This window comes from Choloepus didactylus, chromosome 3 (genome assembly GCF_015220235.1).
Source record: "Choloepus didactylus isolate mChoDid1 chromosome 3, mChoDid1.pri, whole genome shotgun sequence".
NCBI classification, from domain to species: domain Eukaryota; kingdom Metazoa; phylum Chordata; class Mammalia; order Pilosa; family Megalonychidae; genus Choloepus; species Choloepus didactylus.
Window position 1 is genome coordinate 58,496,782 of NC_051309.1, and position 26,934 is coordinate 58,523,715.

Consider the following 26,934-nt stretch of genomic DNA (forward strand, 5'->3'; position numbering starts at 1 on the left):
TAGTTCCAACAAAAAGTTAAGGTTTTATTAAGAATATTTTCATTTCAAAGGCAAAAAGCAATTCATTTCATTTAGCAAAATAAATTTAACAAACACATTTAAATAAGGTAAATTCAAGGCTATGGATTTTTTTCTTAGTTACTTGCTTTTTCTGCCAGTTATTTCAGCCTTCTAGCCTAATTGGGTTCTTTCCAAGCTAATGCAGCCTTAGTCCAAGAAACTGCTTTATGAAATTTGAATGACTCGAATCCTTCTCTGTATTCTCACTCAACTCAATGTATTTAAATGAAACATATGGAAAATGACTAGGAGAATTAGCTTCAGAAGGAAATATTTTCCCTTCTTGGTCAAGTAATCTTTTTAACAGAGGTCTTGCTTGCTCTGAGGTGGATGGTGACAGTAAATTGTTACTGGGAGCTGATGGTCAAAAGCAAACTAGTAGTCTTCACTACAAACTGTCATCATGACCCAAAGGAAAATGCAACCATACCACATTCCCAGCCAAGTCAATGCTTTACACAGAAGCTGCACGTAGCTACCTTGTTCTCTTCTTTTCTGGTTATATACATTGAAAAAATACAACATTGTGCTAAATAGCAGAACGGCTAACAGTGGAACATAAAAATACTACACTGAAAAAACAAAACAGCTTGGCTGCACTGAGGAGAGAAACAGCAGATGGTCTTCATGAACGGAAGCTCTGGATGCCCACCACCTCCTTAGTCCGTAACGGATCTGCACTCTGAAGGCAGGCCTTCTGACCGCCGCCACTGCGCCAGGCGCTGCTTGAACCATTTCTGGAGGAAGGAAATGTGCAAAATTACCTGTCTCATACTGAAAAACTGCAATGTTCACTACCCTTCCAAAAGTGTAGTCTTTGTGGCCCAACTGGAAAGGTGGGTAGCAAAGAAAGGGTCGATGGGGATGGCTTTTCTCACTGTGACACCTTTTCTACCTCGGGACCTTGGCACATGCTGTTTCTGATACCCAGAATGTTCTATCTTTATTCTTTATCTGACAATTTCCCTCTCATCCTTAGGTCTCAGCTTAAATAGAACTTTCTCAATGAAACCTTCCCTGACTGCTCTATTTGAACGGGCATCACCTCCCCCTCCACCTCCTTATTCCCTGTTTTAGCATTCTGTTATACCTTCACAGACCTTTCAGTATTTTTAATTTCTTTATATACTTACACATTCACTTTTTAATCTACATTCCCTTCTAGAATGTAAGATCCATGAAAGCAGAGATTGTATTCATCTTATCACCATTGCATCCCTGGTTCCTAGCACAAGGGCTTAATAGTTAGGGATTAATTAATGACCATTGTATGCAAAAAAGAAACCGAAGTGCTTCCAGATAGATCTTATGGCTGCCATATCTCATCAATGTGTACTGATTTCACCAAGGATTTTGCTCACCAATAGTGCTCAGCAAGTATTTGTTAAATAAAATAAAAATCACTAAGAACTGGACAACCTGGAGTGTTTTTCCTTGGGAATGTATGGAGTAGGCCAGACCAAGCTCTCCTGTCCCAGGGCCACTGAACAGTTGTAGAAGACAGAGTAGGTCCACCATGTTCACTCAGAATCTTCCAGCTCTATGTGACTCAAATATTCACATCTCATAAAAGTGACCATAGATTTAGGGAGGGGCTCAGATGGGGAGCTTCTAGACATGGTATGATGTTAGTGCTAAAGAAATTTTTTTTATGTTAGAATGCAATGTGGTATCATCTTGATAAGTCAATGACTGCCTTCATTATGCTATGAAGGGTTTGGGGTCTTCCTAAAGAGGGGTTAAGGAGACTTATGTTGCGGAACAGGGCTAGGGTATGGATTGAGATGGCCAGGGGAGAACTGGGATTTTCAGAAAACAAGTTTGAAGCAGCAAACATTGATCTACAATGGAGGAACTGAGTTCGCGAGTTCTACAAGAAGTCGGGACCCCCAAAATCGGTTCTCCTGCACTTCCCAATCTTTCACGCATACACTGAGGATGACACTATTTGCGTCTTACACTGGCAAAAATAGGCAAGCTGCTTATGTAAGTGACCACTGGGGGCTATGCAGTCCCAGGCCTTGACAAGAAGAAGGTCTATTGTTAACCAACTGGCTATGAGGACTTGGGCAAGTCCCTAAGAACAGAGCACCTGCCAACTTTACTATAAGTGAAGGGGTAAGCTTAGAGGCTCTCTATTGCCCTTCTGAGTTTTCTAAAATTCACCAATTCTAAGGGCAAGGACACAAGAGGACAGAAAGGAAGCACAAAGAGCACAGCTGTGAGATGCCAAGTGTGGGATGTGCTGATGGAGATGATGTGGTGAGAGACGTCTAGAGGGTTCCTGACTTAGCACAGGCTGATGCCTGCCCAGATGGCAGTATCAACCTGAGGTCAAATGGGGTGGGCTCTGGGGACATGCTGGGAAATATCTCATCTCTTCAGAGATCTAGGGAGCTAAAAGGGAGTTGAGCATAAGCCCAAGGTCAGAAGAAGGGTGAGAACCACAGGGAGAGAAGTGTCTCTAAGCATCAAGGCCTCGAGGAGAAGACCTATAGAGCAGCATGGCTCCAATTCCATTTGTGAGTTAGTGGGGCATTCAAGGCCACACAGTTGGATTAAATAGGATTTCCAGTTACTAGAGTTGAATAAACAACAGAGTTCTTAAGACTGACTACAATCTGGAGGGTTTTCTATCAGGATTCATTTAAGACAAAATGGTTGATCTGGTTTCATTCAGAACAGCCACCTGCAATTTTACACTATAACAGAGCAGAATATACATGTAGGGCAACTAAAAATAACTTCAGCATGGAGCACATTTGTAAATTTGTGATTTGCTTAGAAAGCAAGCCCTAGAATAATTGGAGGGGTGGGGGGGGAGTTCAAAACAAGCTCAGCTGTTTTCTGAAGTTTTTTTTTTTTAAATCTTTACGTATATAGTAATTTCGCAAACCAACTGCTGTCCAACAAAACCTATTAAACACTTCTCTTGCTTTTTTCCCCCCGTCTAGTACTGAATCATATCACGTCTCACTCACATCAGTACAGTTCTCCACCTTTATCCTTCTCTTCTTTGTTTCAGTCATCCCCTGGGAAAGACATTCATCCCTGGCTTACTTCTAAATGAATACCCTTATTACCCTTACCCACTGATAGGGATTTGTTTACTCCGAGTGAGCAGATGATAATTAGACACTGTGATGGGGAAGGTTTGGGGCAAAATAACATTGTTCCTGTGCTTTTCTCTAGCAACGAACATTTCATTCTTTTCAAGGGGAGACCTTTAGAGGTCTTTATTCCACTGATAAAACATCCAACAACTCGAACCACTGAGTTCTGGGAATAGGCCCAGGACATCAAGAAGAGATAAAAATACTGGAAACTTCTCTAAGAACCAATGCCAGCTACACTGGGCTTCAATCAAAGATAAAAGAAAATGTCAGATCACCTCAATGTCCCAGAGGCCCCTTTTCACAGCCCCTTCTAACAGTGCCTTTAAAATAATGAGACAGAGAAATGGGGGTTCTGCAAGATTTCATCTAATTTAAATGCCAGAGAAATCTATATTACTGTCATGAGAAAAGCCTCTTCTAGGTCCCCAGGAAGTACAATTTAAAAAGCTACTTTGATTAGAGCACCCTTCGCCTCACTCAGAGAACCCTGTCTTGCTGTGGAAGAGTCATGAAAAGAGGTCATCAAAGCCCCCTCGTCAGAGAATGTTTCATCTTCTCACTCCCCCTTGACCCTGCCAAAGTGTCAGCAGGATGAATCAGCTCTCGTTTAACTATCTCATGAGAACATCTCATGCTTATTTTTCTTCTAAAGTATTACCTGTTCTAGGAAAGTGAGAAATATGATTCTGCCTCTGGAGGCGGGTGGGTCTGGGGAAGGATGAAGCGCCAGGCACATGAGACACTGGCTTTGGTGACTTTCTCGTGGAAAGGGGCAACACTAATAAAGAATAGAAACAGGAAGTGCTGATACCAGATGCTGCTTATGTGCAGGCCAAGCAGACTGTGGCCTCCAAGAACTATTTAAAGGATCCTTACAAGGCCTGCTATAAATAACAATAATTTTATTAACGCCTGAAAGTTCATTGTTGGGCATCATCTCTCCAGAAGACACTTTTTTTTTTCTATTGGATACTTTGGAAGCAAACACTGCTTGAGAACATTAAAGAAGAAACCATTCCTACCACAGTTCACATGGAGGTGGAGGGAGGGGAAGTTGGAAGATGAGACCCAATCCAGTAAAGATGACAAAGGACAGGCAGCCTGAGGTAGCTAGGAAGGCTCTTTCCCTGAACTTGCTAAATTTTGCCTCTCTCTGAGCTCTGGGGTCTCAGAGGCATCCCTGCAGGCCTAGGCAGGAAGACAAAGGGGCAAGCAGAGCTGTGGCAGCCACAGGGAGGAAGAAGGTGTGATTGCCTTGGGCGTCAGCCCCAGGGGCAGGAAGAGGAAGCCAGGGGCCTTGCTTAAGAGGCTGACTCACCTCCATACCCACACATTTTGGGGCTGGGTCTATCATTTGAGGATGGCAGTAGAGAAGTGGGAGAAGGGCTGTGTGAGAGGGGCAGATGAACCTGTTGTACAGAGAATCTGTTAGACTGAACTGGCTGACCTCAAACACAGAAAGATGCAGCTGCATTTCTGTCTTCCTCGCCTCACCTGATTCCATTTCAAGTCTCCAATATCAGGTGAATCTCAAGGAAAGTTTGAAAATAGTCCAGGGTGACTGTTGCTCAATGCACAGATGTTTTGCAGGAAGAGATACAGCATAAATTGAGTTTTCAGTCCTTCTCTCCCACTCCCACCCTGTTGTTTCCATTCTCCCTCTGTAGAGACAGCATCACATGGTGGTTAAGAGCCTGGAATCTGGAGCCACACGTCCTGGGTTCGAACCCTAGCTCTGCTACTTCCTAGATCTGTGGTCGTGGGGAAGTTATTTAATCTTTTTGTGCCTCAGTTCCCCTATCTGTACAGTTGGGCTAATAGTACCTACCTCACAGTATTGTCATGAGGAATACATGAGTTAATTTTTTAGATGTTTATTGGAACAGTGCCTTGGGAAACACTTCATTAGAAAGGTCAACATAATTATTCTGCTTTTCAGTTAAGAGAAATGATGATAACTTGACCCCAGGAGAAATAGGGGCTGAGAAGGGGCTAGACCCCTAGTTGGTACTCTGCCCACAATAAACCCAAAGCCTTGGTTTTAAAAGATGTGTTATTGTCCCTGTGTTCATTCCTCATTTCCAAATACAGTGTGGGATTTTAAATGATAAAACTTCAGCAGGCTGCCTCCTCAGGGAGTTGAAAGAAATCTGAGCTGTTTGACTTGGGTTACAGTAAATCACCTTTCATTAGGTTCTGGTTCTGGTTAGCCAGACAGCTGTTCCATTTTCTAAAAACAGATATGTTTGCCTTTCTTTTGACCTCTGAATGAGAGGATTATCTCTCCAAAGTGAGAGACTCCAAAGTGAGTCTGGCTTAATTAGTAAAACTCCTTTTGGTCTTGGGGTCCAGGATCTTGGTTCTAGGTGCATTGGAGCACCCTTTACCACTGAGCATGGTTCATGGTGAGGAGAGGACAAAATGCCTGTGCTCTGATCTATGAAATGGGAAGGAAAAGAAGGTCCCAAGCTTTAGAGTTGAGATTTGAACTGTGAAGTGCTTCGTGCTCCCACCAAAAAGAACCAGATGATTTCCAAGGGGTATTATTGTGCATAGCTGTCTTTCCATGACTTAAGGGAAAATAGAAGTCAGAGCATAGACAGAGATTAAAAAAAAAAAAAAAAAAAGTTTAAGGAGCCAACACTGCAGGTGGACAGTCTTGCATTCTTTACTCCAAGCAATTTTCAGGATAACATAACACCTGAGCTTTAAAAACCAGATAAACCACAGTGCTGAAGGAGACATCTGCTTCCACTCCCTTCAACTGTAACGTCAGGTGTCTACTTTCTTAGAAATCTCCAGAAAAAAGATTCGAAATTTTAGACCGCAGAGAATTTTTTAAAAATTGGAACTAAATCTTCCTGGCTATAATTTTGGCTCTGCAATTAAGAGAAAGCTGCAGCATGATGTGGACAGAGAATGGAGCTGGGTCCTGGAGGTGGCTTTCTATATGCAGCTCTGCTGCTAACGGCCCATCGCATCCTGGCGACTATCTAGGTCTTTTCCTGTAGGTCTCAGTTTCCTCGTTTGCCAAACCCGATGGCTGATCTTATAGATGACCACCGAGATCCCTCCCAGCTCTGACTTTCCCAACCAGAAGGGACAGAGGGCGCCGGGAGCAGAGAGCGCAAAACGCACCTCTAGCGCAGGTTTCGGTCACCGCCCAGAGTAGACATTGAACAGAAGAAAGTGAGGCAAAAGCGGGCCAGAGACGCTGCTCCCAACCCGGAGAGAGGAGAAAGCGTTTATCCTGGGCTGTAAGCGAAAGTGGAAAAGCAAAGTGAAAGAAGGGGGACCTTGAGGTTTCCACGCAGCTCCTGGAAAAACGACCGCAGATTGGGGATAGAGGGGCAGACAGAGCGCCGGTGGGAGCGGGAAAGCTGGGATACAGCGGTGGGAGGCGTGCAGAGTCTGGGTTCCCGGGATGGCGCTCCCGAGATGCGGGCAGGAGTGAGGAAAGCTGAAAGCCCAGGGGCACGCGCGGCGAGCCGGAAAGCGAGCGCGAAGGAGATCCCAGCTGCGGAGAGGGTGGGCGCGGCGGTCCCAGAAGGGCCGGGGTCGGCGCGCGCAGGGTGCGTCTGGGGGGCTCACCTGGGTCTCCTCCTCGGAAAGGCCGGCCTCGGCCGCGATGAGGCACAGCGTGGTGGGGTCCGGGTGCTTGTTAACCTTGTTGAAGTTGTACTCCAGGATCTCCACCTGGTCCTCAGTGGGGCCGCTCGCGGTCTGCGCGGACATGGTCCCTGCGCCGCTGAGGGAGAGGGAGAAGTGGCGGCGGTGAGCGAGGTCACGGGAGGGCGGGACGAAAGGAAGGACCGAGATCGGGGGCGCCCCGGACACCCACCGTCCGGGCTCACTCACAGGCCGGCGCACCCTGGGCGGGCGGGGTTGACACCCTCCTCCCGCTGTCCCCCCGCTGCGCGCGTACCCGGCGGCTGCAGGCGGCGGCGGGAGCTGGGCTGGCAGCGGTCCCCACCCCGCCCCGGGCTGCGCTTTCCAGGATGCTCCTGAAATGCTGCTACAGCTGAGCTGCTCCTCCTCGGGCCTCCCGGGCTTCCCCGGGAATTTTTACAACAACTTTCCCCGGGCCCTTGGTCTCTCCTAGAGGTTGGTGGGGGCAGGAAGATGACGCAACGCGCAGTTCTGGCTCTAAGGAAAAAGAGGAAGCACCGAGCTGATTTTGAAAAAACGCCTTAAAAGCTACCTCCGGGGATGGGGAGTTAACTGCTCTGGGACAGACTTCCCTGGGGACAGACAGATCGCGAAGGTGGGCACGTCCGAGTTCGTTGCGAGGATGCTCTATTAGTACTGGTCGTTCTGCCACTGAAGTGGTTTAGCACTTGGAGGTCCTCGCTAGGGAGAACCGTACACTCCTTCAAAGAAATTTTACCCGCAGGACAGAAGTTACTTCTCATAGTGGGGAAATGAGGGCGTCTCTCTCAAAGTCTTTTCATTATACAGAGATGGAGTTCATGGAGGAGACGTGATTTACTCCTGGACTTCCCAAAGCGGAAGACTGAGTAACAAAAGACACTTCTGTCAGATTGTATGGGCTACTCTGCAATCAGCAACCCCCTGCTTCCCTCCTTCACTTCCCCAATCCCTATTTTTCTAATTAAAGCCATGAGTCCAATGCCTCAAGCCAACCAGGGGCTGTTCACTCCCTAGCATGGCCAGGTTTGGTATCCACAGTATACTGGAGTCCACTTCACTAGGTGCTGCCCCAGTGAGGTGAGGACCTCCAAACCCAATTGAGGAGAATCACAGTCAACTGTCTTTTGACAACCACCACCACCACCACCACCACCATCACCACCATGGTTGTACTAAAATTTATTAGAAAGTCAGGGGACCGAGTCTGTTACAGTTAATTTCATAAGTCAACTTGGCTAGCCAATTGTTGGGTCAAGCAAGAACTGGCCTGATTGTTACCATAAGGGTATTTTGTAGACGGATTTAAATCACTAGTCAGTTGATCGCATCTGTGTCTGATTACCTCTATTGCCTTCAGCAATGAGAGGCATGGCCTCATCCAATCAGTTGAGGATCTTGAGGTGAGAACTGAGGATTTCAGCAGTCAGAAAGAATTTCTATCTCTATTTCAGCCTGGCAGCTTGATTGGAGTTCCCAACTTAAGGTCTGCCCTGCAGAATTTGGATTTACCAATTCCCGCGGTTTGCAATTCTGATTAATACGGATCCATCGCAAGATTTAAGGTCTCTTAATCTCCATACTTTAGAGCCAAACAGTCTCTAGCAGATGTTTGGGCAACACAACTTCCTCCTAAGTTCTCTAGATGGCTGAGTTGCCTCTCTGAGCCAGGGCAAAGAAAATGGGCAAAGATGCATCATTCCTCCCTTCTCCTCAATTCAAGATGCATTGCTTAAAGGAAGTTAGAGCCTTCAAGATCTTCTTGGCTGTGAATTTGATACAGGCAGGTCAGAACTTGATGCTGCTGACTGTAAAAGACAGCACAAGTGTGGGAATCACACTGGTTTGTTGTTTTAACAAATAATTGCAAAATCATCCAGCACAACCCCAAGTAGGTTTTGATGTGGTTTGTGTCTGGGGATGAGCCACACTTCACTGTTCTGCCTGCTTAGTATACCCGATGCTGTTACAACCTTTTTTTTTTTTTAACCATGATCTGCATCTTCTGCCTAAATAAATGTCTTTCCCTAGCCTCTAAGACAAAGAGCCATCCTTACTGTGAAAGGGTCTTAGGCTCAAGTCACTTATCAAGTCTCTGAAATCTCCTGTGTTTTTAGGGGATTCTAGACTCCCCTACCAAAAAAATCTGTAGAATTGATTGATTCCTGTTCCAGCACTAAGACAGGAGGGGGTCAAGCCAGATCAGAAAGGCCTCCTCTCCTTTTGACAGGGTTCCCAGCCTTTCTTTGACATAGAACTTGAGAGCTGGAAAGAACCTTGGCGATGACCTCCTCTGGTCATATCCTATAACAGTCAAGGAGAATGAGGTACAGGAAGACTAACATTTACAAGGTCACCCAGGGAGCGGCCAGCACCCTACAATGGGAAGCCTTGGCTTCTGTTGCAGTCCTATGCTCTACTAGATCCTTCTTACCAGGCCAGTCTTTCTCTAGTTGGGCATAAAAATCAGAAGGGCAACAGTTTAAGCGCAGGCAGAGGCTCACTGCCATTTTGAATGGGCATGGACTTTGCCCATTCTGTTAGGACACTAATTCCAGCTGAAGCCACCCAATGAAACCATCCATGACTGATCATTTTTCCTAAACGAACACAGTAGAGAGGCAACTGCTGCCTCTGATTTTCTTTCTTGCTCAAGAAAGGTTCCATCTGATTCCATTTCCACAGTTATGCTGGGTCTTCCATGAAAATTTTTGCTGCTGCTTTGTAGAAGCCTCAGTCCTTCAAAAATATTAATGAAATGCACTCATTCAAAGACCGCTATGCATGTACCATTTTTTTCTTTTTGTCATTTGATTGCGGTTTTAAAACTCAAGGGCTACTAATGTACTTACATTTTACCAGATTTCTGTGGCTTCCAGTTACAGGAGTTTGTATGAGGTTTCATGGGGGAGGTTCTGGTTTACTTTAAAGGACTTCTTGGGTTAGTTGGATGAGAGCCATTGTACGTGGCTGGTTGTTAAGGAGATTTGTAGGAGGACCATTCTAAAGCACCTACTTCTCCAAGGTGCACCAAGCAAACAAAGTTGACCTAGAAATTGGGGTGAATGGTCCAAGCTCTACAATATTTACCTGTTATTTCTCTATAAAGCTCAGTCTCTGCTATTACACCCTCTTTGGGTGAAAAGTGTTTTCTGTTGTTTTGTTTCTTCTTTCTCTCTCTCACTTACAGGAAATGTATAAACCAAATCTCCCTAGTAACCTTGGCCTTATAAAGTTTCTCAACTCAAAGAGGAAATGGTTGAGAAGTTTCTCTGAAGGTAGTCCATAAACAATCTCAGATGAAAAGAACTAAAAAAAAATTTAAAGTGACAAACTTTAATCTTAGCACAAGTTCTATTGGCCCTGCAGTTATTAATATCTTGTGAAACATTTAAAGAGTAATTTGTCATGTGGTTGTGTTTTTCTTTTGTGGTTGGGGGAAGACAATGCATAAACCTTTTCAAGAGGTTGAATTAAAACTACTGTTTTTTTTTTTTAAATTGATTCCAAAGTGTGGGTATACAGTTATGCCAATCTAATAGCTTTACTTTGTTTCCTAATCCTACAGTCATTTATTTTAAAAATATCTACCTATATGAACTAGCTCACAGATAGTGCTACAAACTGGTAGCCTGCAAGAATTGCTTTGGGCTCATATTTAACATCCTGTTCTCCTCTCCCAGCCATTCTGACCTCTCTGTAATGCCACTGATATCAAACCAAGAGAAAATAGTTATCAGTGGCAAATGGTCTTAGATTCTCTTCATAAACATGGGGTCCTGCAGTGAGCTGGCCAAAGGGGAAAAAATTAGTGGATTACTTTTTAGGGCCTTCTTCCAGTTTTCTTTAGCCATTGTCTCCTTTATGTTTACTGCAAACGTCACAGAAGCAATAGGCTCTTGAAGCATTTTGTACTGTCCTAAGTAAGATAAATGATATACTTCTCTTCCCTAAGAGAAATGGTGGGTCTTTGGATGGGGCTAGCATCTCCCTACATATCACGTACTGAATTACTCTAGAGCCGAGGGAGGGTTTAGGGATGGGAGTGAGTGACCAGGAGGGGGAAATCACTTAAGCTGTCAGAGTCTCTGACAAATAAAGAGTGGGATATTGATGTGCCTTCCCAGGCTAGCATATGTAGGATGGTTAAGAAAAAAGAAGTTTGTTGTTTTCAGCTCTTTCAAGATTTTGCAATTTCATCATTAAAATCAACTATAAATGTTTAGAACTGCTTATGTCTTATACCTGTACAGATGCATTAAAAATGTCTTCCAGTCATCTCAACAGTTGAGTAGATGGCAGATTGAGGTAGTTTTAAAGGAACAAGCATTTAAAAATACATAGTGGAATAAAAAAATTAGATACCATATCCATTAATCTTTTGTCTATATCATCAGGAATAGGAGAAAATGCCTTTAAAATTGTGAATTAGCAAGAGAAAAGAGGTATTTTTTCCATGCTTACAAAAATTCAGAAATAATGTAAAACTTTTAAAACAAAAAGAGTTCAGAAAAAAACATATTCTTGTACTGAGGTCAGTGTTTAACCAAGTCAAGTCAACAAAAGAAAACCCCTGCCACCTCCATCACACAAGTTTCCAATGGAAGATTTGGTAATCTTGAATTTGTTTGCTCTGCTCTAATTCCTTAAATAATCCAGCTAGGGAAATGCTAAAATGTAAATTATCGTATAGACAACTTAAATTATAGAACTTAAGACTGAACATTAGACTCTGAATATGAAGGATGGGCACAAGCTTCATTGCTGTCTTCAAAGGAAATGAGATGACAGATCTAAATAGGAAAATACATTTTTAAATGCTATACTGATTTTATATATAGAAAAAAACTGGAGAAAAATATAATAAAATGTTAACAGCACTTACATCTAGACTGTAAGTCTACTTGCAAGACCTACTTTTTTTTCTTCTTTATATTTTTCTGGTTTTCCAAATTTTCTATAACAAGTTATTACTTTTAAATAAAAAAAACATTTTTTTTTCTTAAAAGGAGACTTCCTTGATCAAACCAATGGTCCTTCTTGCCTAGAGTTATTGATGCCAAACAACATTTTCAGACAAAGTATGGGAGCTATTTTCCATCAAGTCTAACTTAGAAGATTAAGGAAGTGAATTAAACATCCCTAATTTTCTATTGAAAGATCATCAGATATCAAAAGAGTATATGTAATGTACATGCAAGTTATGAAGCATAAATCAAATAACACGAGCGAACCCCACCCAATTTAAGAATTAAAGCTCTATCAAGACTATCGAAGCTACCTCTTTCTCTTCCCCAATCCCATCCCCTTGCTGACCTGCCCCCAGAGGAAATCACAATTCTGAATTTTGTATTTATAATTCCTTTACTTTTGAAATTAGTTCATGTGTATGGATCTATAAAAGACCATACATTTTTTAGTTCGCTTGTTTTGTAAAAATGGTATCAGACTATATATAATTCTTCTGTGAATTGCTTTTTTCACTCCACATTGTACCAAGATTCATCCACAATTCTGATACCTAGAAGCTCATTCATTTTCAAGCTTTTTCTATTTTATGAATGTACTATAATTTGTTATTTCTTTTCCTATCAATGGATATTTGGGTTGTTTCTAGGTTTTGCTTTTATGAATATTCCTTCTCTGAACATTCCTAGCTATGTCTCCTGAAGTACATTTGCATGGGTTTCTCTAGGGTATATACTAGGAGTGGAACTGCAGGGTCATAAGTATGTGCTGTTTAGCTTTATAGCATAGTATCAGATTATTTTCCAAAATTACACTGCTACCAGCAATGTATAGCATTTCCTTTGCTCCACATCCTCATCAACACTTGTATTGTATTGCAAAAATTGTTATGTATTATTTTTATCCACAAATAATATCTAAACCTTTCTTGCAGTTATATATAATTTTGGCCTCTGTAATTTCTTGGGGGTAAAAGGCTCCATATTTTCACTATTTCCTGTGTAAAGGAATTTCCTGTCCAAGTCCAGAGGGGATTTGAGGTATTTTTTGAGTTTGGATTCTGGTCTCTATGCTAGTTTGGTAATTTCCAGTGGTCACCAGGAACAATTTTTTTTTTAATGTATGGAAAATTAATTACAGCAGATCCTTTATCTATATTATGCTGATAGTGTTACCATTTTCTCTTCTACAGAGCTCCTGGGAGTCAGGACTTGATTCCGCCCTTTTAAAAATAACTGTGTTAAATAGTGAGCCCTATTGTAAATGAGAGGCTGTAATTAACAGCACAATTAGAAAAATGTTCTTTCATGAATTGTAACAAATGTACCACACTAATACAAGTGTTAATAATAGGGTGGTATATGAGAACTCTGTATTTTATGCATGATTTTTCTGTAAACCTACAACTTCTCTAATTAAAAAAAAAAAGTAACTATCAATTATATCAACTATTGGCAAAAAAAAAAATAAATATCAAAATCTCCAAATGAAAACCACAGAGATGGTTTTAAAATGACAGAGTGAAGAAGAAAGGATAAAGGGATGACTGAAAAAATCTAAAAGATGGCAAATATAGGCTGTGGGTTTAAAATAAGATATACATGCAAAATCAAATAACGTGCTCAAGTGTTTGGACTGTGATATCATGATGTGCTGAGCTCCAGTTCTAAAGCAGGTTGATGTAAGTTATTTAAATTTCTCTCACCATCCTTTCTTAGAAATCTGAATGGATTTAGTCTTGTTTTGCAACATCAGGGAAGACTCGGATTCCTACCTTTTTCTCCTGGCTTCAGCAGTAAAAGCAGTTCATGTTGTGATTTCGTGAACATCAAGATTGATTTTTGCCTTCCAATATAATCTCATTATGTTCTTTTGTGATACCAGAAATTCTAAGATAACACTGAATCGCCTGTTTGGATCTTTTGGGCTCTAATTTTAGTCATCGTCTATTACTTTAATGAAGAATGGGGACTGGCCCCTCCAACCTCATTCTTAGCTGCCGTGGCCTTCTTGCAGACTCCCCAGCATCTCTTGGGAAATCCCTAACAACTGCATGACACCAAGGCATTAGAGACAACAGAATCTCCCTCTTCTGAGTTTTGTTTTGACTCCATTTTACAAATGAGGACACTGAGGCACAGACAAAGGGTGATTCGTTGAAGTTTGTTTAGTGAGGCTGGAGCTCTTAACTTTTGACGCAGTGTAACAGTTATGGGCCCATAGAGAACAATTTGCCAATCCACAGCAATGAGCATGCTGTTCTCCCAGAACAGGCTGCCCTTGAATTGATGAGGTAGTAGGATTAAAGATGCCAACTGATATTTGAATTCATTTCATTCCAGTTGGCCACCCGTGACCACATCATCCCAATCACTTCTTATTCCCACAAGTTTGATCAGGCAAAGATAATGTTTCAGCCCTACTCTAACTTTGCGTATCTCTTGGTGGTTAGCCTATGGCTTAAAAATATGAAATGCTGTTGACCTTTTAAGTTCTGCTTATCTGATGCTAGCTTTCAGATATATTTAGTGTAGTTGTTAACTCAGCTTATTACTTTCCAGGTCCTCTTCTTTAAGTTTGGTTTCCTCTCACATTAGACACCCCTAAGAAACCCAGCAGAATTAAGAACAAAATGAAATTTAGGGTAAAGTCGTAAAAAGGTCAAATAATTGGCAGTCCTGAGTAGTAATCATTTGAAATGTTACTCAACTTGACTGAACCTCCATTTCTCTCACGTGAAGTAGGGGAATAATAAAACGTACCTCTGCCCAGCTCACAGCCCTGTTGTGAAGTTCATATGACATTACTAGAGGGAAAGTGTTTATAAACTGTAAAGTGCTGTGCTTATGGAAGATATTGTTTTTAAAATGGCTGTGAGCTAGTATCTGGTAGGCAGTCTCTTGGGTGGCAAACTGGTAATAGCAGTTTTAAATTGCACTCTTTGTGGTTTACAATTTCTTTTTTATCTTTCTGAAATGGTAAAGCACATTGTAATGAGAACCTGTTTTTTAAAGAAATTAAAGGCTGTATATGTTGTGTCATCATAAAATGAATCCCCGAGTGGAACTTCTCAAGATCAATAAAGTGGCAGGAAGAGAAGGTGGATGTCATATTGTAATCATGTTTTCTCATTAGACACTTCTACAATGTGCTTTGGTTTGATATTTTCACTAAAATAATGGTTTCTCTGCTTGTTTCTCACCACCACTCCCCAGTTTCTTCTTTCCTCTCATCTATCAATTAGGCATTAACAGAACAGAAGATGAGTAATATGAAAGTTTATAATAAGCAGGAAAAAAATATTCTATGAATTGGTGAATAGATTTTTAAAGGTTATCTTGGCCCATGAGAATAATGACCAAATTGAAATTGTTTTCAAGAAATTTGTTCATGGGCTTGTCTTCTCTCACTAGATTATATGCTCTCCTATGGAGGGGGATGTGTCATCGCTTGTATATTAATATCTCCCCAGCATTCATTCAGAGTGTCTGGCATATAATAGGTAATCACTGGATGTCTACTGAACTGAACGTAACGAATGGCATTTTGCATGACTTGATTTAGGCTATAACTTAGAAAGAAGCTGCTCTATGTTTTCAACAACCAGACCTAGGCATATTCCAAAGCCAAAACAGATAATATTGGAAAAAAATTTTTTTTCTAGCCTTCTGAGATGCTTTGGTTCTCACTGCCTCAAACAACACAGAGTTGGTTCTAATTACTGAATCACATACAGAAATCTACCCCTGTTATTATAACAACACCAATATATTTGTTGAGTTATTACTGTGTGCCAGGCACTGTTCTAAGCGCTTTAGATGTATTAACTCAGAGAATCATCAAAGGAACAGCAACACCATGTGCAGGCACTCTTATTGTCTTTATTACACAGGTGGAAACTAATATAGAGGGAGGTTAAATGCCTTTTCCAAGGAATCACAGGTTGTAAGTGGCAGAAAAGAAAGGCCTGCTTCTGAATCCATGTCCTTAAACACGACACCTCATTTCCTCTTTGCACTGAGTAGTTATATAGACAAAAAAGCCTTGAAGGGTGGCTGTGAAGAGGGAGCAGTTAAGCTGGGTGGTGACACCTGGGACGACAGTGAGGCCATGCCTGGTATCTGCTGTGACTCTGTGGGGTGTGGCTAGTGCGGCAACTGCTTCCTTCTGTGTGGCACGTTTCTCCACCTTGGTGACCAGAGACAGCTCTGACCAGTGATTTCAACTGATACCACCAGCACCACCAGCTAGGCAGGCTTTCTTTCCCTACGTGCTCTTCTTTTATTGGTACCGACATAATTGAAAGGTGACATTATGTGAATCATGTAATTCAAAGATGAGAAAATTTTACAGCATCTGACAGAATGGAAGGGAAAGGTTGCTTTCAGTCAGACCAACTGGATCTTAATGACAATTGCTATTACTTAATCCCTAGATGTACGGAGTATTGAAAAGATTAGGGAAACTCTTGAAACTGTTGTAACAAGTGCCTCAGTGGTCCAGGCTTTTTACAGCCACTTTCAGAAAACAGCAAGATATTATGAAAAGTTATTGGAGGGAGGGTGTCTGTGAATGACTTCCATAAGTGAACCAATCATTAATTAACCCTGGTCATAAAATTCTTTGTACCTACACTGAGTTCTTTTCATGGATAGCCCAACTCATGTTCTAATCCAAAGCCTTGCATATAGAAAAATGGAGAAGTGGTGGAAGACAACAATAAAGTCTTAGCCTTCCTCTTTGAGTGTGCTTTGAAATAAATGGGGTATTTAGTCTACCTTCTTAGAAATAAATGGGTGAGTGAAAGAGGACACCCTCATTTCCATAACCTCCATACAGGTAATCTCCACTTTGTAAACAGCATGTTCCCAAAGGTCTGTCTCTACAATGATTGTTATGAATTGAGAAAAAGATTTCTCTAGAAACATAACTTGTAGATAGACTACCAGAAAAGGTGGTGAAACTGAAGTGCTGTATGTTTGTAATTGAAAAAAATATGTATACTGTTGAAATATTCTAGTAACCTTTAATAAATCATTTCTTTATTTTGAAAAGAGATGGCACAGACAAAGCAGTTTTAATTAAAATTGGGTTTAGAGAAATGAGGTTTTGGTGTAGATACTAATGGGGCTTTCTGGGAACTCTTGAGGATCTTATGGAGATATAGTACAACTCTGATCATCCCAAATACTCAGAATAGCCCCTAGCACATTGTTAGATGCTTAGTGAGTATTTATTAAATGAATGTTGATTGAACTTTATTTTCATTTAAAGACAAAATATTTTCCTTTATCTTGATATAAAAGCATAATAATTAGAGCTGTATTTGTATCATAGATGAAACAGGGAAAGAAGGGGAAAGGAAGAAAGGGAATGTTAAATATTGAAATGAGGAAGTAGGTTGTCTGAAATATTGTTCATGATATTATGAACTGTGAACATAACTGTGAAGGATTGATTCTCCCAGACCCCCAATCCTTCCACCCAAGGGACAAGGAGATAGGAAAGATTTGTGCCTCGCATTCCCTGAGCTAGCCACCATGTGGCGCTGTCAGACTAGAACAGCTTAGTTGCTGGCCAGAGGTCTTGGCAATTGGGAAAAGAGAAAAGTATAAGTAAGGTGCTTTTGAATATATAGCATTAGTTACAGAGGGAATATTTGTATGCCATTAATGGATAAATTATAGGTAAGGAATACATTTTAAATCCTCATTAATGAATAAAGATATTAAACTGGCATGGAGTAATAGAAAATGCACCAGATAAGGAGTCAGACAGGGATTTCAATTTTAATTCTTCCACTTAATAGTTACATGACCTTGGCTGGGTCATTTAATTTCTTTGAAATGTAGTCCTCTTTTCTGTAAAATATGGCTAAAAACTTCTTTCCTTGCCTATTTACTCCAGTTGCGATCCAGTGAGATTATGCTTATGAAATAACTTAGAACCCTGTAAAATGACATACACATTGCCAGAAGTGTTATTATTTCTTAGTCCCAAGAAATGAGGGTTCTGGGCCAGATGACCTCTGAAAACTTCTCTCTTCTAAAACTGATGATCAGAGTGGTCTGGGTTTTAAATTATCCTCATGTTATTCTTTATCAAACAGTTTATTAATGTCACTGATCTGAGAATGTGTAGTAAAGAGGTCTTTTCTGGGGCTCTGTCCCTGATTTGCTAAGTAGTTTGTGCCTAGTTCCTACCTAAAAGGAGAACTGAAGAGCCTGTGAAACATTTTGAACCAGGGTGCTTTTTAATATTCAGCCTCTACTGCCTGTCAAATTAGGCTGACCATATAATTTGTCATCTCACCTGGAATACTTAAGAGTAAATGGGATGCTATTACACCAGAACAACAGGCACAAATCAGAAGTACCCCAGGCAGACTTGGGCATCTGGTCACCTGATTATGTGTTAAACATTAAGTTTCTCACTTCGGTAGGGGACAGTAAAAATGCTTCTGCTGAATTTAGCTCTCTCTCCTTCTGATGTGGATTAGGAAGATGTAGGTCTGTTAAGATCTTAGAGGTCAGAACCATGTATACATAACAGTAGTGAAGAGGAGGCTTTCTTTTACTTTTAGGAAAGTATACTGCTGTGGCTCTATGGTTAAAGGTAGAATACACTACAGTTTCGAATGTCCTGATCTTTCATTTTTATTGCAGTTTGAATCCACAGGGTAGAAATTAATCTGGTAGAATGAATAATGCTTGGGTCTCTGCCTGCTTTGGGTATTGTTAATATGGTTGCACTGATGTATAGTAAGTGTGAATATCCATTACATTGCAAACAGAGTTCAGTCCCATGATCAAATAAAAACAGAGGAACAAAAACAGCTTGTCCTAGAGATTTCTACAGAGCACAGCCATGTGCTCAAGGCTTTTCAAACCAAATAATACTGGATGCTCAAATACACCAAGAAATTAGATACACAAATTTCCACTTTTAGGGGAAAATCTCAATAGTTCCTAAAGAGAACCATTAAATCTAAACAAAAATTTGCACTCCTAAGCTTAGAAGCAAGTAACAAAAAGATCAACTTTCTAAACTAATCATAGAGAGGAAAAATGGCATGAATATTTTAAAATGGCAGGGAGTAAATACGCTTTCTATGTTTTTGCATTTTGAAAAGTCTAGAAAAGATTCTTTTGAGAGAATGGAATTCTCTCTTTGCACAAATATACTTTAATTATTATTATTTATGTCCCAACTGCCATTCTTATTTTATGACCGTAATGAGGTAATAGATAAAATGACACATAGCTTCTATCTGGTAGCACTTCGAATTATGCCGAAGTCCAACTACGCATGCTGCTTGTTGGCATGCTATTCAATGACATGGGCCTTATTTCCCCCCAATCTAGTTATTTTTAAGAACAAGTGTTCAGCTAATGGGACAAACAGAGAGTGTGCCGCTTTGGCCCACTCATTAATGTCACTAAATTATTGAAGAGGACAGATACACCAGACAGTCCAGCTCAGGAGATAGCTCTGACCCTATGGTAAATCATTTCTCTGAGCATCAGGCATCCTTTTGTTGCAGGAAGAGACTGGTTCAAGTTTCAGAAGACCCACAATCTCCTAGCACTACCACTTTCTCTCCAAGTGACTTTGGGCAAATCACTTAGTTGCCTTGAACTTCCATTTCTACATCTACAATTGAAGCCTATTCCTATCCATCTATCTCACAGGATTGCTGGAAAGATTCAATGAGATGGATTATGTTTATGAATACTCTGTAAATTATAAGACACTATATAAATACAAGGTACCAATATTAAGGTTCTAATCCCAATGACTCAATATACAATGTTGAGCAACTGAATAACATCTGGTTTCACAATCTAAAATGGCGAAACATTCTAGAAACTTCACATAACCTCATGACTAACTAGGTTTGTTAGAACATTTCATTTACCTTTTCTAGGCAATCAATGACCAATATGAGGAAATGAATGCTTCTAGAAATGACCAGCCTGAGTTTAAGAAAGTGACATTGTGAAGGGGAGATCATTGAAGATCACTGAAGATCACTCACTTTAAGTTCCCTAAAATTATTGCAGTCACTCAATCTTTTGTAAAGTACTAAGAAACCCAGAGAAGCTTCTCAGTGTTTGAAATACTAGACCAAAAATTGCAATAACACGTGTATCCATTTCTCACAGACAGTTCAATGATCCATGTTACTTAAAGAAAACATAAACCATCCGGCCAGCCTCTTTTCCTTCATCTGTCTCCCACCAACCAGATGTAAAGGGCAATGGAGCACACATATGAAGCTTTTCATGGCAGCATTATTCGTGAGAATAGGAGGCAACAGAGATGTTCAACACAAGAGGATTAGATAACTAAAGGGTACATATAAAAACTGGCCTATTTATAGGCAGTTAGGAATAATACTTTAGAGATGCAATTAGCAACATAAGCAGATTTTAAAATATAATGTTGAGTAAAAAAAAAGAGAGAAATAGAAAAAGATATAAAACTCAATAAGGGATCTTGTGTGCACCACAAATTAAGAACTATGTTAACTTAACATGAATCCAAAAATGGAAAAAAAAACTGAAAAGTTAAAATTTGAATGGTGGACTGTTCTATCTTTCACAGCTTGATTGTGTAATTCCTTCCCATCTATTTTTTTTGCATAATGAAGGGGTTCTTCGTGATTCATTTAAAATCCTTTGTGCTACAGCCTGACTTAATCCCTGGCCTTATCTTTTTCCTTGAAGACGAGATGAATAGCTGGTCATTGCCCTCCATGACCACCCTCCATGCTTTTGAGCAACATCAGTAAACCACTTTTTAACTTTCCTTGTCAAAATTAAATAACACCAGGTCCTTTTGCCACTCATATAGATCTGACTTTATTGTTGAGTTGTTTTGAAGGCTCTGCCTTGAAAATCCAAGGACTTTCACCCCCTTTAAATTGTGGAGCCCTGGGTTGGGTACAATGTGTTAGTGAAGGAGGGAAAGGAAATGATCTCAGGCTCTTGCTTCATAACTCCTAGTTCTAGCCATCTCCAAAGGATGCTAGTCTACTTCTTGGAAACAGTGTAAAGAATCCATAATAATGGGAAAGACACTTTACAGGCATAAGTTATTGACAAAGTTTTTTACAAAACAGATTTTACTCTTGGACGCTTCTAATAAATTAGAGGTTTGGAAAACTAGAAGTTTGGAAAGGACTGAGGGGATTTAAGAGGTAGGGAAGATTGCTTATGTAAATTTCCTTAGGGAGAAACAACACAGGAAGGAAAATGAAAATATATCAACAAAGACCAGACAGTTGAAGGAGATCTGTTATGTCTTTAAGAGTTACAGGAAACTTCCATTGTGATCTGTTTGATAGAGTGACGGCCATTAGTTTCCTCCCCAGTATACACTGAGAGATTAGAGCTGATCGATGTCTGCCTTTGGCTTTTTTTTTTTTTTTTTTCCTTAAACATATAAGAACAGAGTCATTCAAGTCAGGAAAGATCTGGCAGAGTTTTCATGTGTGGTCACATTTGGTCAAAACCACCAGAATTCAATTACAAGACATTATATGGGAATGGATAAAAACTAACTTCCCCACTTTTAACAGAGTTTCTATCACTGCCCAAACATAGCCACAAATTACAAGGGCCTGAAGCAAATATCAAAGTCACTTGACCTTGTCACGAACATTCCTTGAGCCTCCAACATTTATACTGAACTTCTTTTGGTGAGCCACATAAAAGCAAAACAGTTCTCAGTCTGGACAGTATGGATACGGTTGTCTCCCAAAGGGGCACCTGAGTCACAGAGGAAGTAAATGTCCTGGCACAGAGGCCAGAATGAGGCATAAGGGTGGCCTGGGTTCCAGAGCTAGCTCAGCCACGAACCAAGTCTAAGACTTCAGGTAGTCTCTTTACTCTCTTCTACCCTCATCTATCATATTCATGGGGTGATCACATAACTTACTGTTCAAGCCAGGTAGGTACTTTTTAAAGTGAAAGGGGGTGCTGTTAATAATCCTACTAACTAATCTTTACAGTTCCTGCCTGCTGTAAAACTCTATCACAGCTGAGTTAGAGCTAAAAATAGGACACAGGTTCCTGATTCCCAGACCTGGACTCTGCCCCCCAGGCTGGGCTGCCTTCTGCTGGGACTCGTCTACACTGGGGAGTTCTGTGGCTGATTGCTCCGCACTTTGATTAAAAGCAGGTGCAGGCCATCTCTCAGCAAATAAAATCGACAACCTAACCTGCACTTGCTTGGTGCACTCACATCCCCCAAACCGTGTTTGTTTAGAGGCAACAGCCTGGAAGCCCAGATCCACATCCGGGCCGAGGAAAGGCAGGGGTAGTCTAGTGCACCAGGGCCAGGAAGAGAGCAGGTGAAACCTTTCTGTTCGCAGACTCAGGCTTGTATGCACCCCAGTTAAGCCTGTTCCCCACAGTCACGCCCCCGCTGGGTGGACAGAATAGGTGTGGTCCGGGACAGACAGACAGGGGCTGCCCCGGGGACCTCAGGAGTTGGTTTTCAAATGGGCAGGTCAGTGGTTTGTAAATCGCTCCAAGCCACAATTGCATCCTTTTGCCAACAATTTCATCTTTGCATAGTCTTGTCGACCTTCCCCATTCATTTGGCTTTTTAAAAGTTTGACGAAGCCAACCACAAGGACAAATTAATATGGGGTTAGGGCATGACACAGACTTTAAAAAATGCCCAAGTAATCCTTTTAACTTCCACACGGAGAGAATTTGGAAACAAAGGTGAGGGGAACAGTTCAAAGAAAATTCATCCAAGGAAGGAAGAAGTCCTGTCACTTTTATAGCAGTCCATTTATTTTATCAGCAGTGCAAATCTCGTTTTCAAAAACCACCCCAGAAACTGACCAGCAGGGAGAAGAAACAGAGGGAGGCAGGAAACCAGCCCCGGCTGCAGTCCCGACGCCAGCCGCCTTCCGCCTTCCCCAGAGCTTGAGACCCAGGTCAGGGTGGCGCTCACCTTCACCCGCGGACCCGGCCTCCCGCCTCGCTGCTGCTCTCGCTCCGGCCGCGCGCCCTCTGGCTGCCCCGCCGCCTGGGCTCCCTTTCGCCCGCCGGCCCAGCTCCCCGCCAAGGGCGGTTAATTACACACCCCGCCACGCCCCTCTACAGAGGCAGGTCCCGCCACAGGCAGCTGACGCGAGCTGCAGTGATCTCGCTGTTTCAAATGGGCAAAAGGGTTGTCATGCGTCCAGAGTCGCAGGGACTGGGGAGACCCTTGACCCAAGTTGCACGACTGGGTCCCCAACGGAGGAAGGCCCCGCCACTAAGGCTGGGCAAGCTGCTCTGCCAGTGCTCCTGGTGGGGAGAAGGAACCAGGTCGTATTGATAATGCCCCGTGAGCAGAATTTCCCGGTGTTTTATCTCCACTGTGGTCGTGTTAAGAGGACTTCCCCATTTTTCAGGAAGGTAAATGAAAGGCAGCCGCCTCTGAGGAGGAGGGATGCCTATAATAAAGCAAACACTAATTCAGAAAAGGGAATCTATCAGCACCCACAGTCTGGAGGTGGTTGCCCACAGGATGTGATTTGAAGAATTCTACTGAAAACCCCCAATCTTGGTATATTTTCCCCGGCAAGTTGCTTGGAATTCTATATATTTTGCTTAAATCTCTGATTCTCCTGACTTCTGTTTTAAAATTCAAATGGTGATTATATTTGTATAATATTTCAAAGGACTCCCTCATACATTATTTTGCCATAACCTATTTAGTATCCCGGGGAGGGGCACAACTCATAAAACATTATTGACTATTAGAATCATAACTTTAAGTAGTTTTTCAGAGATTGCTAAGCAAAGCCTGAGAGAAGGAGAACCCTGAAATGGCACATTTGGTTGGAGGAGAGATGGGAAAAATCCAAAGTGTGGCCAGCGGGCCAGGGCTGACCTGCTGAAGCACTGCGGTCCCACACCCACCCATACACCCCACCTGCACCCACACGGGTGCTGAGGAGGAGTTGGTGAGCGACAGACCGCAAGAGTGGAAGTTACAGAGACAAACTTCACCCCCACTCATGCTTTTGATCTGAGCTGCCGCGAAGTGCCAAATAGACCCATCCCAATGCCAAGAACTCATGATATTTCCTGAAAGAATGACTTGCCTGTCTCCCAGAGCAGAGTGCCTGGTGTGCCTGCTGTGATTCTTTTTAATAGTTATAATCCTCTTGCTTTTGTTAGACATTATGCAGGGAACAAAAGGAAGCTTCAGTTTTGGAACATCCCTTCTCACCATCCCTCCTCACACATTGGCACAATCCTTAAATAATGCACCTTTGAGCACTCTGAGTAATTCCTCCAGCTTGCTGCCCTGAAGCATGTCTGTGTTCCAAGAATTCACTTGAGAACCACCAGATACCCTATTCTAGCTAGCGCTGGAAGTCTTGTTTTGAGAACCCAGAAGTGTGAGCCTCGGGTCCCTCCTCCTCTGAGCTCCTGTTGTGTGCTCCCTGCACCTCCCAGCTGCACCCTGCCCTGTGACCAACGTCCTCTGCTATGACACGGTGACTGAGTTGCCAGGAACAGGGTGCACCCTCTCTCTGGACCTCACTGTCCTCATCTGCCAAATGAGGGCTTTGGCTTTCACTAGTTCTTAACCATGGATGCACATTAGAGCCACCTGGGGAGCTTTAAAAAAAAAAAAAAAAACACCCAAAGATTCTGATGCACCTAGTTTAGGGTGAGGCCCAGTAACAGGACTGGTGTTTTTTTAAACATTCTCCAGTTTGGACAGTCACTGGGTTAGATGATTTCCAGGGACTCTTCCAGTTTAATAAAGTCTACGATCCTGTTTGTCTGTTCCCTGCACTTTTCTTATTTACATTTTTTTTCTGAAAATATGCATCTTTTATTTTCAGCATATAGCATAAGCTGATTTGTAGAAATGCTTTTAACTATAATAAACCATACAGCATTAAAATCTTTATAAACCAATAATATATTATTAAAGTATTATTTGCTGGGATATACTTGGCGTATAATAGACTCCATTTATTTCCAGTGTACAATTTGATAACTTTTGACAAATGAGAAATCATCACGGCAATCAGGATAGTAAAACCTCCCCAAAGTTTCCTGTGCCCCTTGGGAATCCCTCCCTCCCTCCCTCGTGCTCCTAACCCTCCCCACCCCTCCTCCCCAGGCAACCACTGAACTGATCTCCTTCTGTTATTATAGATTAGTTTTCATTTCCTATCATTCCATACAAATGGAATCATACAGTATGTACTTTTTTTTTTTTTTTTCCGCCTGGCTTCAATGTTGAGCTTAACTGTGTCCCTGTACTTAAGATTTCTAGATCTTTGAGAACAGGGGTTACCTTTTATTTCTTTTCTCTTCCTCCCCGCCTCCTTAATCATTACTTGCTAGACTGAAATAAGACCTTCATGAACTCATAACTGAGCTTCAGTTTGGTGGCCAAGAAATGCCTGCCGTGATAAGGGTTTTAACTCCCCACTACTCTGTAGATTCCTTAGTTAGAAGCTTCTGCCTAATCAAAAAAGAATGCATTAGCTTAAACCCAAGGTCCTAATTTAGGATCTGAGGACTTCTAAGGATTCAGGAAATGAGCTTCAAGGGTGTTTGCAGGAGTGGGTGGACTACCTGGGGAAAGGCCTTTGACTTTCACCAAATTCTTAGATTCCTTGGCCCAAAGAAGATGAACTACTGAATTCGTGTCATGCCTTACTCCTTATTATATTCCTATATGCATTTTATGAAAATGATGTCTCATTATAAATCCACTCCCATTCCCACCCCCTCTCCAGTACCTTTGTCTTTTCCTCTGCTCGCCTCTGATTATATTTAACCCTACTTAATTAAAACACACTGCAGGGCCCTCTCTAGTGGCAATACTTCTTCATGGGAACGTTTTGCATTCCTCTTCTCGTTAAGACCTTCTCACCTAAGCTACATGGTATGTTGTGTCTTTTTATTCTATGACTCTTACTCCTCTTGCTATCCAATTTACCCTGGAAAACACTGTGCTCAAATATCCAAACCTACACTTCCTCAAAGTCCCAGAGCAGGGAATTCCCTTTCGTCTTAAACAAAATCAGTGTTTTAATGATTAATGTTAAATGTTACAATGATAAGTATTGTAAGAACCACAAGTAACAATAAATAGCATTGCAAATTCACAATTGAGCCACCTCTACTCAACTCAGAAAAACCTCCCTCCCTCCCCTACATCAAACACAAAATACATTTTTAAATGGTACTGTGTCTGATTTTAGATAAAGGGCTGGGATGTAGACTAGCAATAATTGGCTTCTAAATGAAAACTTCGTATGCATCTAGCATAGTTATGCAAGTGCTGTTTCAAAGTATCTTTCAGAAATAGGAGGGAGCAAGAGAAATATCTCAACTGCTGGTCAAAAGTCCAACGTGCACTCCCCCTTGCTGCAAATTCCACTTCAACCTCAAACCAAGTTTGCAAGGGTCTGATATCTTACTCCCAGTAGCATTGCCTGGCTCCCTGCTTGGGGACCAGCTTTTAATTTTTATTCTTTTGCTTCTGCCTTTTTTTTTCCACCAGAAGAGCAAATATGATAATGACACTTAGCATTTAGTTTCTACACAAATTCATTCCTCTGCATTAAAGGCAAACCTTTGAAAGTTACTTACGTGGAGGTGGCAAAGGCAAGTCCTTGGTTTGGAAGCTGCGTGCGTTGGCTGATGCCAGCCTATTTAAATAGCTGGCTGGCTGAGGCAGGCTGTTGATAGCACGTTTATTTACGCCCGTGAGTGCACGCTCAGGCAGGGACCTGAAAAACCTGCAGTGTGGGCAGGATGAGAACAACTGAAAGTATGCCCAGGTTACATCTCTCTGGTTATTCAGGTTTGCTATTCAGGTGGTGACTTCTGATAGTCTTATGGAACTTTCTTGCTACTACCTCCTCCTCCTTACCTTCCCCTCCCTGTCTTCTTTCCTAACCAAGTAAGACTCCTCAGCAAGGTTGGATGAGAGAGGTGTAGTTCAGAGGAGGGGAAAAAAAAACAGGAGCCCAGACCCTTGTACCAACTTCCTCTTTTTGAGTGGGCTTCCAGTAAGATGTTACATCTTTTCAAAGCTTGGGCCTGGTGAAGTTGATTTCACAGCTCTGTGGGCTGGACTCCAAGCTCAGAGCTTGGAC

General features: G+C 41.8%; 1 protein-coding gene across 5 annotated transcripts; it reads right to left on the minus strand.

Moving 5' to 3' along the window:
• HOPX (HOP homeobox) lies at positions 1–26,647 on the minus strand. Of its 5 annotated transcripts, none has more exons than XM_037829871.1 (3): positions 26,426–26,647; positions 6,768–6,924; positions 1–797 (listed from the first exon to the last, which is right to left on the minus strand). In XM_037829871.1, exons 2-3 carry the CDS (start codon positions 6,909–6,911, stop codon positions 720–722), a joined length of 222 nt encoding a protein of 73 aa, XP_037685799.1. In that variant the 5' UTR covers positions 6,912–6,924; positions 26,426–26,647; the 3' UTR covers positions 1–719. The 5 variants fall into 5 exon arrangements, with proteins under 5 accessions (XP_037685799.1, XP_037685798.1, XP_037685801.1 ...); XM_037829870.1 differs by lacking the exon at positions 26,426–26,647 and adding an exon at positions 22,764–22,900; XM_037829873.1 differs by lacking the exon at positions 26,426–26,647 and adding an exon at positions 22,652–22,673.
• Between the last annotated feature and the right edge of the window lie 287 nt (positions 26,648–26,934).

Excerpts from the sequence above, each read along its gene's own strand:
- HOPX (XM_037829871.1), bottom strand. The coding sequence starts at position 6,911 with ATGTCCGCGCAGACCGCGAGCGGCCCCACTGAGGACCAGGTGGAGATC. Across the intron at positions 798-6,767 it reads TTTCCGAGGAGGAGACCCAG|AAATGGTTCAAGCAGCGCCT; the intron begins GTGAGCCCCCCA and ends TCCTTCCTCCAG.